The 12242-nt window shown below is 62.8% G+C and overlaps 1 protein-coding gene across 1 annotated transcript; it reads left to right on the plus strand.

Moving 5' to 3' along the window:
- The first annotated feature begins 658 nt into the window (after nucleotides 1-658).
- On the plus strand, nucleotides 659-12031 carry SPRYD3 (SPRY domain containing 3). Its single transcript, XM_090050950.1, has 11 exons — nucleotides 659-811; nucleotides 2311-2457; nucleotides 2623-2698; nucleotides 3245-3369; nucleotides 4401-4536; nucleotides 4743-4931; nucleotides 8107-8256; nucleotides 8504-8561; nucleotides 10007-10126; nucleotides 10429-10586; nucleotides 11100-12031. Exons 2-11 carry the CDS (start codon nucleotides 2330-2332, stop codon nucleotides 11232-11234), a joined length of 1275 nt encoding a protein of 424 aa, XP_089907076.1. The 5' UTR covers nucleotides 659-811; nucleotides 2311-2329; the 3' UTR covers nucleotides 11235-12031.
- Nucleotides 12032-12242: the final 211 nt, after the last annotated feature.

Consider the following 12242-nt stretch of genomic DNA (forward strand, 5'->3'; position numbering starts at 1 on the left):
GACAGCGGGCCCTGCTTTCCGCTGGTGGCGCCGGAGATGCGAGATCCTGCCCGCATGGCCGTACCCGGGCAGCGGTGCAGGGTGCTGAGCCCGGGGCAGGCCGCGTCGGGGATCAGCATCTTTGTCGTGGTAGCGGGAGCAAGCAGGGAGCGGGGCCATCACTGCAGCTGGGCACTGCTCTCTTTACTCCCAGCCCCCCGCCATGCAGCCGGGGGTGCCCCCATCCTGCACCGGGGCACAGGGCCTGGGGGGGGCCCAAGGCCACACGGTGAATCGGTGGCAGAGCAAAGGGGCTGAGGCATCGGCCCCTGTCTCTGCCCTGCAGCAGGCTGGGCAGGGCTGGCGGGCCCAGGCAAGGTGAGCCCTGTCATAGCCCCTCTGCTGCTCCAAGCCACTCCCCCCCGCTTCAGGGGCTGGTGCCGGGGGCGGCGGGGGGCTGTCTCCCCACCCCGGGGGCTGCCGGGCTTCAGCCCCGAAGTTGGCGGGGTCTGGGCCTGCCGTGGGGGGAGGTGCCTGCACTAGGCCCCGCCCCCTGCACTAGGCCCCGCCCCCAGGTCAGCCTACAGCCCTCCCTTAGACGTCATCAGCCCGCGACCACAGCCCCCTCCCTCTGGCGTCCCCTGTGACCCGCCCCCTTCCTGCCTTCCTTGGCGACGATTGGGATGCGGCGCCGTCCGTATGAGGGGCGCCTCCTCTGATTGGCTGGGAGCCTGAGTGGGGTCCCGGATGTGAGTGGGGGGCGGAAGCAGGAGCCGGTCCGCAGAGGAGGAGCAGGGGGGCGTCCATGGAGCCAGCGCGCGGGCCTGGCGGGGTGAGGGGGGCCAGGCTGCTCGGGGGGGTGGTGCCCTGGGTGGGGGGCTGCCCTGGGTGGAGTGGGGGAGGGGAAAGGAGGGGCTGCCCTGGGTGGAGTGGGGGAGGGGAAAGGGGGGGGCTGCCCTGCGAGGAGCTGCCGGGCAGGGATTGGGGAGGAAGGGCCCGTCTAGTATTTGAGGCGGTGGGGGTGGGGCTGGGTGAGGCGTGAGCCCCTTTGCGGTCTCCGTCAGCCGATTGTCGGGTGGATCCGAGACCTGCTGAAGCCCGGTGAGGTCGTGGAGCCACCCAACAAGCAGGCGTCTGCCTCTCAGCTTGCTGGTGCAGTGTGGGGGGTTCCCCCTGCATTGATTGGGATCTGACCCCAAAATCACGTGCCCTGCCACACACTTGTGGCATGGCAGGGGGTGGGATTGTTGGGATCGGGGATCTGATTCGAGGGTGCTTTCTAAATTAATGTTTGTCCGTCCCTGTGACCCTGATCCGCCTTCTGTGGGATGCTCTGTCGCATCCCGCTGGCGCTGCCCAGCAGACACTGGGGCTGCAGTACAGTGCAGAGGGGTGCGGGCTGCATTTGGAAGTTTCTCCGCTCACCTGATGGAGGGACAGAGCAACTTAGATTGGCGCCGCTTTTCTGGCTGAGCCCTTTAGGGCTGCTCACCTTTGGAGGGTGATGGTTTTCAGCAAGCTGGCGGTCTTGCCTTTGGGTTGTGCTGAGTTTGACCTCCTGTTCGAGGTCGCTTGGGGCCGGGTGCTTGGCTTGATCCAACCCACCCAGCAGCAGCTAGAGGGGGAGAGCCCTCTGTGAGGCTTGTGGGTGAGGCCAGTGTTGTGGTATAACCACGTGCTGCTTCTCTTTGTGTCTGGATCTTGCAGTTCATCTGTTTCCAGGCTGCCACAGTCCAAGTTTCCCTGGCAGGGGTTATGTTGGATAGTGCAGGGAAATGGCTTTGGCATTCAGCTGACCCTCTGGATCATACCTTGTTCCTGGCATGTGGACGCATTTTCTGGGGATCTCTGCTTAAGTGGGTGCTACAAAGGTGTTGTCTCCTGGCTAGAGCTGTGGCTAGAGTCAGGACTCCAGGGTCTTGAGCTAGAGGTTGGAGCAGGGCCTGAAACGTCTAGTTTATGGCCTCCTTGCCTGGGCACCCATAGCACAGCAGTAGCAAGTGACCATTTCTCTAGTCCTCTAGGAGGTATCAGATCTGAGTGGGGTTGGTACGGTGTTTTTGGACTGAGCTCACATTCTTCCACCATCCTGGGTCTTGGGAGAATATCAGGACATGTCTGCCTCTGAACCCTGCTCCCAGGGTAATGCCACCATCCTGACGGCACATTATCAGGCATGGGATGGAGGATGGCTGCTGTAGCATGGATGCGTGGCTCAAAGTGCTGGGCCCTGTGGGGATGAGGGTCATGGCATGGGGGTGCATTATGAGCCTGTATCTCAGAGTGAGACCCCAGCCACATAGGGGTGACTCTGCTCCCTCCTGTCCCCAGCTCGACTCTTTCAGCTGCGATGGATGACCTGAACCTGCACTACCGGTTCCTGAACTGGAGGCGTCGGATCCGGGAGATCCGTGAGGTGCGGGCCATCCGCTACCAGGAGCGCTTCAAGCACATCCTTGTGGATGGTGACACATTGAGGTAACTCCAGGCCTGGTACCTGGGCCAGGGGGTGGCTAACAACCTCCTCATTTGGGTACAGGGGCAGCTTCAGCTGCTGGGGGGCAGGGGTCTGCTTTCCAGCTCTTCCCCTCCCTCCCGCGATGACAGTGTCACAGCACCTGAGGCCTGTTTCCTCTTCTGCAGTTATCATGGGAACTCTGGTGAAGTTGGCTGCTACGTGGCCCCCCGGCCGCTGACCAAAGACAACAACTACTTTGAGGTAACTGTGAAAGCTCCCTGTGCCTGAGCTGGCTCTCTCGTGCTCCCTGGGCAACACCTTCCCCCTCCTCTTCCACTGATCCTGCACGCTGTGCCCTAGGCTCTGCTCCCTTGACTTTACAGCTGGCCAGGGGTTTCCCACACCCATGTATAGTCTGATCGTCTTTGTGTCCCTAGCAGGGAGTCTTGGTCCGTTCCCACCTCATTGTTCCAGTGGTATGAAAACATAAACTGAGCAAGTCTGGCTCTACACCAGTACCCTGTAGTCCTGTCTTCCTTTGCTAGCCAGTCTGGGAGGTCAGAGGTCACCTGAGCCTAGCCTTTAAGGCTCTTTCAAGGGTGGCAGGCCAGCCTTGGTAGCCGGTGGCAGCTGAGGGAGTGATGTGGTTGGTGCGTCCCTGGACCCAAAAGAAAAAAATCTAACTCTATGGTCAAGGCCCTGCCTGGTTGTTTTCCTCCCTGGCGTGGCTAGGCCTGGTCCGTGCAGCTACGAGGAGCTGCACGCTGCAGTCCCCCAGCTTCCCATCATTCTCTTTGCCCCCAACAGGTGTCAATTGTGGACAGCGGTGTGCGGGGCACCATTGCTGTGGGCCTCGTGCCGCAGTATTACAGCCTGGACCACCAGCCGGGGTGGCTACCGGACTCCGTGGCTTACCACGCTGATGATGGCAAGTGAGTTGGGAGCTGCCCTCTTTCCTGGCTCAGGGAGTGGGAGGGAGCACGTGCATCCCCTTTGCACTCCCCTGAGCCCCTTCACATGACAGCGTCCCCTCCTGGTGTCCTGCCTGACTGGATCTCCACCTTCCCTTTGGCTCTTTTCCTGCTGCCTGTGGCATCACCCACCCACGATTCTTGGGTGGGTTCTGGTACTTTGCAGGGCCCCTGCTACTCCCTTCTTCCCACTGCAGCCACACTGAGGTCTGTATCTTCTAGGCCCATCTCCTTGGCTGGGGTTTGCTTGGCCCCACTTGCCACATGCTCAGGGGGGTGGGGCACACGGAGCACTGGCATGGGAGCTGGTAGACCTGGCTGCAGGCTCTGTCCTGTCCCAGACCTGGGTCAAGTTGCTTCAGCTCTTCTGGTGGTTGATCACGTGTATCAGCATCTCCAGTTACTTCAGAGTGGAGATCGTGGGGTGTCAGGCACTGCTGTAAGGGGCTAGATTGCTGTTTCCCAAACCTTTGGTACCTGGGACATGCTTTTTTTTTCTGGTTTGAAATTAGCAGCACATTTCTCGTGTGTGTGTGTGACACATGCAGTGGTGCCCAACCTTTTGGCCCTGCGGGCTCAAGGTAGTACTGGGTTGGCCTGTAGCTAGATCTAGTCTGTGGGCTTGATTCCTTTCTGTAGGATGGGTGCAGCCGGGGTCTGATTGCTCCAGGCAGAGCTTGGAAACTTGGTGGCAGGGGAGAAATAGCAGTGATAATCACCACTATTCCTCCATTGCCAAGTTTCTGGCCCTGTGAGAGCCCTGCAGGCCATGTGATGTGGCTCCACAGGCCGGATCTGGTACTGATCAAGTGTGTCCTGACATGGCCTTTGGGAATTGCTGGGCTAGACAGTATCTTCTCAGATTCAGACCCATGATATGCCCCCAGGTCCTTGCTCTGCTGAATTATGCCCTTCTGCACCCCCCAGGGCCCCAACCTCTATGTCCCATCCTGGATTTCCCCCATGCTCACACCTGCCATCTGCCCCCACAGGCTGTACAATGGGCGAGCCAAGGGCCGGCAGTTTGGGACAAAGTGCAGCTCTGGGGACCGCATTGGCTGTGGCATCGAGCCGGTGTCTTTCGAGGTGCAGACGGCCCAAATCTTCTTCACCAAGAATGGCAAGAGGGTGAGAGCATCAGGGAGAGATGCCTCTTTGGTTCTCGGGAGGGAGGTGGGGTTGGGGGTGCAGAGCAAAGATCTTCCCTCAGCTCTGTGGGTGTTGGAGAAGGCTTGCGGGGTGGGTTGGGGGGACTGAGTTGATCAGCTGGCTCAGCTGATGATCTCATGGCTAGCTGAGGCCCTTACGGAGCCCTTGGGTGGCTCTGCCCACAGGTGGGCTCCACCATCCTGCCGCTGTCCCCGGATGGGCTGTTCCCTGCTGTGGGCATGCACTCGCTGGGAGAGGAGGTGCGGCTCCACCTGCACGCTGAGCTGGGCACCGAGGAAGACGACAGCATCATGATGGTGGACAGCTATGAGGATGAGTGGGGGCGGCTGCATGATGTCAAGGTCTGCGGCACGGTGAGTGGGGTGGAGGGATGGGGAGACGCACAGACAGGGGAGCTGAGGGGACAGCGAGATGGCACCGCTGCCCCCGAGGACCTGGGAACTGGTGGCTTAGACGGACACCTGGGTTCCTCGCTGCTGAGGAGAGGCTGTGCCCTCCAGAGTGGCACAGCTGCCTGGGCAGGCACTAAGCTATTCCTGGCCAGGTGGGAGCAGGGGCAGGTCTTGCCCTGATGGCTTGGCCATTTCCGACACAGCATTGTTCCAGCTGGCTCTGATGACCCTGCCGCAGCATTGCTTTGGGTACCCTGGGCAGCGGGAACTGGGTGCCCTGTCAAGGGAAGAGGCCTGCAGCTTTCAAAGGAGGTGCTGGCTGCAGCCTTGGCCCCGATCACTAGCTGGGGGTGGCTTGTTTCTGCCAAGATCCAGGCTGCAGATGCAGCCTCATTTCAGGGCAGGCTCAGCCCTGCGCTGTGCTTTGAGCTGGGGAGGCAGGGGATGCTGGCAGGGCCTGGCACTTGCTCGCTTCTGGGCTGTCTCTTGTTCTCTGAGTAACGTCATGCGTGGGGATTTCCAGGGCTTGAGAACCCAGGAGTCCTGGCTCCCAGGGCCCCTCTGGCTCCACAGCTCCCAGCCCTGCCACAGTCTGATGTAGCCTGCTGTGGCCAGACGCGTTGGCTGAGCCTGGTGTGTTCATGGCTGTGGGACCCTGGTCTTCTTGGAGCTACGGCGTTCCTTCCCAAATCGACCAGGCCAGCGCCCGCTGAGGCTGCCTGGGACCTGCACACAGCAGGGCCAGGGCACTGAGCTGAGGGAGTGGGCTCTGGCTAAGACCCCTCCTCATGCTTCCACTCCAGGGTCACTGTCCTGCAGCCAGGTGAGCTGATGGGACCTGGGGGAGTCAAGAGCAGAAGCCTGGCTCCCATCTGCTCCCCTCCCCTCCTAGGGGTGGGGCAGAACCCAGGAGTCCTAAAAGCCCTATTTTTACCACCAGGGAGCTTGCCTCCCATCCTCCCCAGGCCTGCAAGAGTCCTGACCTTCTCTGTCCCTCTCTGGGCTGGGGGGGAGGTGGCACATGCCACCTCATTGCCCTCACAGTAAAATCTGGGGCCTTCTTTCCAAATGGGACGTACCTGGTATTGGCAGCAGCTCTGCCTTCCTCTGCTGTGCGCAGCCCGTGCTTGGGCCCTGGCATCTCTTCCCTGCCCAGAGATCTGGCTGCACTGCTCTTTGATCCCATTGTGCATGCACATGTATGCACTGCAGCCTGACCCAGGTGTGAGAGCAAGGCTGACACTTTTTTCACTTCTGAGTGCCTGGTCTGGCCCCTAAAGGAGCTGGCTCTGGGGTGGGGGTGGGTATCGGGGCCTCTTGGCCAGCTGGGGCCTCGGACAGGTGACTGCGTGCAATGGCTTTCTGTGGCATCTGCTTGGGCATGTGTGACTCTCCCTCCTTGCGTCCCAGAGAATACAGAGCCCTGTGCTGTGCCCCTTGAGGGTCCTGTGGGGCCCGAGGTGGGAGTTTCATCCCTCTAGGTTCCATTAGGGGAAACTGAGGCACCAAACATTGCCAGCCGCAGTCTCTTTTCCCCTCCCCGCCCCGGTACCCAATGGCTTTGCCGGTGCTGGAATCTACCCTCCCGGCGGCCTTTCCGCTCCGCTCCAGACGGGCAGGAAATGATAGTGCACATAACTTGCATTCCTCTCCCAGGCGCTTCGCATTCAGGCCCCTTTCTGCTGGGCTGCATGGGGGTGTCAGTGCGGGGGCAGCGGCGGGGGGGAGCTCCAACACGCACAGAAGGGAAACGTCTGGCTGTTCCCAAGCGTGGGCTGTCTTGGCATTCCTGGTGTCAGAGCCGCCAGCGCCCTGGGCCCTTCTCTGCGTGCGGCCTGGCCAGAGATGACGCAGCCGGCTCAGGGTTTTTCCACACCTAGCTGCCAGCTCGGTGATCTCGGCTGCAAGGAGCTGGTGGGGTGGGTGCGAGGCACCCTTTCCCCCAGCTCTGCCTTGGGGAAGGCTGGGAGGAGTAGCTGGAGGGGCGGGTGCTGTGCAGCTCTGGAAGGGGGCACAGGCGATGCCTATGCAAGCCAGGAGCTGAGCTGCTGCTCAGAGCCTGTGATCCAGCTGTTGCCCTTAAGATGCTGACAAAAAAGGGAGCTGGGCACTTCCAGGATGATACCTACAAAGGACCCAGTGCCTATGCCTGCCCCAGGCTGCCTGAGGGAGGCAGGGCCCTCAAGCTGGCATCTGTGTGCCTCCAGCCTGGGGCAGGAGAAGCCCCTGCAACAGGCCAGGGTATGGCAGAGGCACATACAACTCTGAGCCCTGTCCTCTAAGGACCCAGGGGTCCTTTCCACCAGCTCCCAGGGCTGCCTTGGCAGCCAGGGACCTGGCCTGGTGTGTGTGCTGCTTGTCCCCTTCCTGCCCAAGCCCAGCGCCTCCTCCAGCCTTGCTGTGGGATTTGTGTGGCATAGTGAGTAAAAGCCTGCAAGCCCCTGCTGCAGTGCGGGGCCACGTGGCTCAGCATGTTGGTACCTGCGGGCCAGGAGACTTGGCCTGGGGGTTCTGCTTTCCCTGCTGTCCATCAGCTCCCTGCACTTGGATTCCCCCTGGCTGCGGCACGGTGGGGCATGGGTGCACAGCAGGGTGGGGGCCTCTCGTCTTCACGGCCCTCTGAGGAGTGGGCTGGTTCGCGTGCAGCTGAGCGCAGGCCTGGCCTGGCCAGGCGCGGCAGGAAGAATGATCTGGAATGCTGGGTGCTGGCCAGAGCTGGCCGTGTGATATAGGGTCCTTGCCCAGCCCCGGTCCCGAGCCGCGTAAACATCCGCCTGCCGGGGGCTGGACCCGTGGCTCCCCGCCCTTCCATTCAGCCAGGCCATGAGGGTTGTCCCAGCCCCTTTTCTTGGGATGGGAAGGCTGCCCCCAGCCCAGGGCTCTTGTTGGCAGGAGCGGAGTTGGGGCAGGTTGTCCATGGCCTGTGTCAGAGCCGGGGAAAGACGCCTGCGAGGTAGCAAGAACCCGTTGCTCTGCCCCTGGCGGTAGTTGCTGTGCAGGTCTGGGGGGCAGCTGGCTCTGAGCAGAAAGGGGTGCATCTGGCTGTGAGGTGGAATGGAGGAAGGGTTGTATGGTGGGTGGGATGGCAAACAGCTGCCCCTGCTCTCAGCACTAATGCCTTCCTCATCCCTGGCAGCTCCTGGAGTACGTGGGCAAGGGCAAGAGCATCATTGACGTGGGCTTGGCTCAGGCCCGGCACGCGCTCAGCACCCGCAGTCACTACTTTGAGGTGGAGATCGTGGACCCCGGGGAGAAGTGCTACATTGCCCTGGGGCTGGCCCGCAAGGTAATGCTCCCCCTGCCCTCACGGGATTGACCTGTTGTGAGTCGGGTCCCTCACTGACCGGGTGCTGGCTTGCTTGTGCCCACCTGAGTGAGTCCATGCAGCCCCTTTCAGGCCCCCTCCTCCCACTGGCAGTGGGCAGGCACTTGGCCCCATGCCCAGCTGGGGTTCCCCGTGTCACCACAGCTCTGGCCAGGGCCTGCCTGTGGAGTGTTGAGGTCCCAGGTCCACCTCCTCCTCTCCTCCCCAGGACTACCCGAAAAACCGGCACCCGGGCTGGAGCCGTGGATCCGTGGCCTATCATGCAGGTAACCACCAGGACTGCCCCTCTGTGGGCCAGCCAGGGGGACCCTTGCAGATGCCTGAGGGCAGTAGGAGCAGGGCTGTACTGGGAGGTCCCTGGGGCTTGGTGCTACCATGTTTCAGTGTGAGTGTGCAGACAGGAGGGGAAACTGAGGCTCAGAGTGAGGCAGGCCTTGCCTTAGGGACCCACCTAGCCAGGGCTACAACCCATGACTCCCAGACTGCTGAGGGCTGGGCCAGAAACACTGCTTGCCCACAAGAGGCCATGTCTTGAGTGTGCCCGGTGCCTGTGTCCTACCCCCCTGGAGCAGAAGGGCATTGTTTCAGCCTGGCTGCCCTGCATGGAGCTGACACAGGAGCCTGCTGTAGTCACCAGGAGCTCAGCCAGGAGATAGCGTGAACAGTCCCTGTCCCCACCCCTGGGTGCAAAGTGCCCCCAGCTCAGCCACGCCGGTTCTTTCCACACGCGAAGGCAGGGGAACGTTCTTCCTCTGCTCCAAGACATGCGCAGCAGCCGGCACCTGCCCGCTCCTCCCCAGAACCATCCCCTGGCCTCCCCCTCCCCGCGCTGCCCACCCAGGGCTGACCTGGCCCCAGGGCCCTGGCAGGGACACTCCCAACATGAGCATCTTCATCCAGGGCTGCTGGCCCTGGGGATCCCCAGACTTTCTCGCCGAGGGGCCAGGAGGCAGCGGGGGTCTGGGCTACATCGTCCCCACTACGTGATGGTGTGACGCATGACCAGGTCGGAGAGGACCCTGGCGGGTTTCTGCATTGACTGGATTCCCTTGGCAGGAAGGGGGAGCTCTGGGGTCCCCCCGGCCTGGTCTGGCGCCACCTTCTGCCTCCACACGTGGCTGGGCAGCAAGCTGAGGCATGGGGGCTGTCCATCTGCCGGCCCCCGCATTGCACTGTTTACATAGAATTAGTCCCAGTGCGGATCGCCCTGGCAACGGGGAGAAATATTTACGGTCCTGTCACCCAGCGCATCTCCCTTGTTCTCAGGGATTCGGATCCGCCACATGCCTCTTCCCCAGGCTGCCCCATGCCTCCCGCCCCCAGAGTTGAGCTGCCCGTGCCGCAGCCAGCACCAGCCCGTGGCCCTGACTCCCTGGGTGCTGGAGACCCCTGGCATGGAGGGGTGTTGTGGTGGGGTCAGGCTGGGAGGGTAGGCGCAGTCGGGGGGGCTGGGCCGTGGGGCTGGGCAGCAGTGCCCCTAGTGGGGAGGCAGCGTGTGGCAGCGCACAAGGTTGCAGGGGCCCACTTCTCACCTCAGCCCAGCCCTCCCCTGGTGACTGACACCTCCCAGCCCTTCCCCTTCACTCCGTGCCCCTCCAAGTGGCTTTGCCTGGCCCCAGCTCTGGCCCTGCCCTGCTTCCATGCACCCAGCTTCAGCTGCCGCTGCTGGGGGCCCTCGGCCCCATGTGTCCTAGCTCTGCTCCCTCCACAGATGACGGGAAGATCTTTCATGGGAGCGGCGTGGGCGACCCCTTTGGGCCCCGCTGCTACAAGGGCGACATCATGGGCTGCGGCATCATGTTCCCGCGGGACTACATCCTGGACAGCGAAGGTAGGGCACGGGGGTAGGATCTGCTCTGCCCAGCTTTCGCCAGGCCCCTGCACCTACCTCTGTGTCCATGATGGGAGGATGGGAAGGTTGCGATGGGTGGGAGGAGCTGCTGCACCTGGGGCACAACCTCTCAGGCTGCACCAATGCCCCAGTGCTCAGGTGTGGGCCCCCCACCACACTCCCTCCCCCATGCCTGGAGCTGGGTCTGTGCAGCACGGTCACCAGAGGCAGTTGGAGAGCAGTGCCACTCGCCCCTCTTGAGGACCTGGCACGGGGTGACGCAGGTTCTGGCCCTGGCGCAGGTGACAGTGATGACAGCTGTGAGACGCCGGAGGTGCGTGCCCGGCCACGGGGTGTGCGCAACGTGCTGTACCTGCCCCACGAGCCTGACGAGGATGAGGATGATGAGGAAGATGATGGGGAGGACATGGAGCAGGAGCACGAGGGCAAGAAAGTGGTGGTGAGTACTGGGGCCACTGTGCCAGCTCCTGCCTCTCGGGCAGTACCTTCCTAGAGCCCCTGGCCCCTTCCACCCGCCGCAGGCCCCCTGGGGCTGGCTGGCAGGTGCCGCGGCACCTTGGGGGTGTTGGTGCCAGGGGCACTGCTGGCACTGCCCAGGTGTCTTGGCCTGCAGTGCCCCCTGGTGGCTGTTTGGAGATGCGTGCCTGCACCCCCGCCCCAGCTTGCAGCAAGGAGGCTGCGGCCTCCTGCCTGGTGCCCCCAGGACCCCAGTCACTGGTTGGCACCTCGGGGAACCCTCCAGTTCTCTTCAGTGCCCTGAGCTGAGCCCTATACCTGGCTTCCCCACAACACAGTCCTCTCAGCTCTGCCCTGCAGGCTCCGGTCCCTACAGTACGGGGCTGAACGCTGCAGCGCCTTGCAGGCTGCCCCCCAGTGTACACAGGGTCCACCTGGGCTGAGGGGATGGCGGGGCACGGTGACAGCTGGGTGACATTTGAATTCTGTCCCCCAGGTGTTCTTCACCCGCAATGGGAAGATCATTGGGAAGAAGGAGGCCGTGGTGCCTGGCGGTGGGTTCTTCCCCACCATCGGCATGCTCAGCAGCGGCGAGAAGGTCAAAGTGGACCTGCATCCGCTCAGTGGCTAGGCCCCCTCGCACCTTCCACCGCTGGGGCTGGGGCTGTCTAGGGCCAGGGGTCTGGCTGCCCCTGGCCTCCGGCAGGGCACATCCTGAGCCCCCCTGCTCCACGGTGTTGTGTGCGTGCTGGCCTGCCTTGCGGGATGGCTTCCCCTCCTCACAGGGGCTCTGGCTCCCTGCCCTGGGGTGGGTGCACATCTGAGTCTGGCCCCAGCTGACTGTCCTGTGCTGGGGGCCAGGGACGCTTCCCTGCCTGGGCCCCCTGTGCTGCCCCCTGGAGGGGTCACCGCCTCTAGGCTCCCCCCTTGCTGGCCAAAGAGACAGGGCTCTGCTGTGCCCTCCCATGCCCAGGCATCCAGGACCTGCTTCAGTGCAGGGTTTGGGGATGCAACCCACAGCTTATGCCTGCCCAGCTGGTGGGTGATGTGGGCTGAGCCCCCCCATCCCTTGCAGAGGACCTAGAACTGTAGCTGTCCTCCCCCACCCCCCACCTCACTGCAGGCCAGTGCCCCCTGCCTCCCTAGACATTGGGGCCTGCGAGTGGGCAGGAGTGACCCAGTCTTGTTCATGGGCCAGCCCCAGAGCCTGGGCCTGGGGTGGGAGGCCGTGGGCAGGGGCTGCTGCTCATGCTCATCGTCCCTGCTTGCTCTGCTCCTGTGAATGTATCTCCCCACAGCCAAGGGCATAGCTGCGGGCAGGTGGGTCCCTGGAGAGGCCCCTTGCCTGTGGGTCCTGCTGCTGGATGGGAACCCCCCTGTCTGTACATATGAGCTTTCTCTGTGGTTAATAAAGCTGGGACCCTCTGGGCTGGCATCTCCTGGTGGTCCTGGTCCCAGGGCTGAGCAGTGCCAGGGGCCCTGGCAGAGGCTGCCTCGAGTCCCAGGTACCCAGAGGGGTTGTGCCCAACCGTCGGGAGGGAGGCAGGGGCTAGCTGGGCATGGCTGGTCTCCCCCTGCGCATGCGTGGGTTGACATGGACATGGAATAACACGCCGGGAGCCAGCAGTGACTTTAGGGT

The sequence above is a fragment of the Crocodylus siamensis genome, chromosome 6 (assembly GCF_052110815.1).
Source record: "Crocodylus siamensis isolate JL-2025a chromosome 6, ASM5211081v1, whole genome shotgun sequence".
In the NCBI taxonomy this organism is placed as follows: domain Eukaryota; kingdom Metazoa; phylum Chordata; order Crocodylia; family Crocodylidae; genus Crocodylus; species Crocodylus siamensis.

Bases quoted from the DNA above. Each gene is read 5' to 3' on its own strand.
- SPRYD3 (XM_090050950.1), top strand. From the start codon at position 2,330: ATGGATGACCTGAACCTGCACTACCGGTTCCTGAACTGGAGGCGTCGG. The intron at 2,699-3,244 runs GTAACTGTGAAA...TGCCCCCAACAG, and splicing joins AAGACAACAACTACTTTGAG to GTGTCAATTGTGGACAGCGG. The intron at 4,537-4,742 runs GTGAGAGCATCA...CTCTGCCCACAG, and splicing joins TCACCAAGAATGGCAAGAGG to GTGGGCTCCACCATCCTGCC.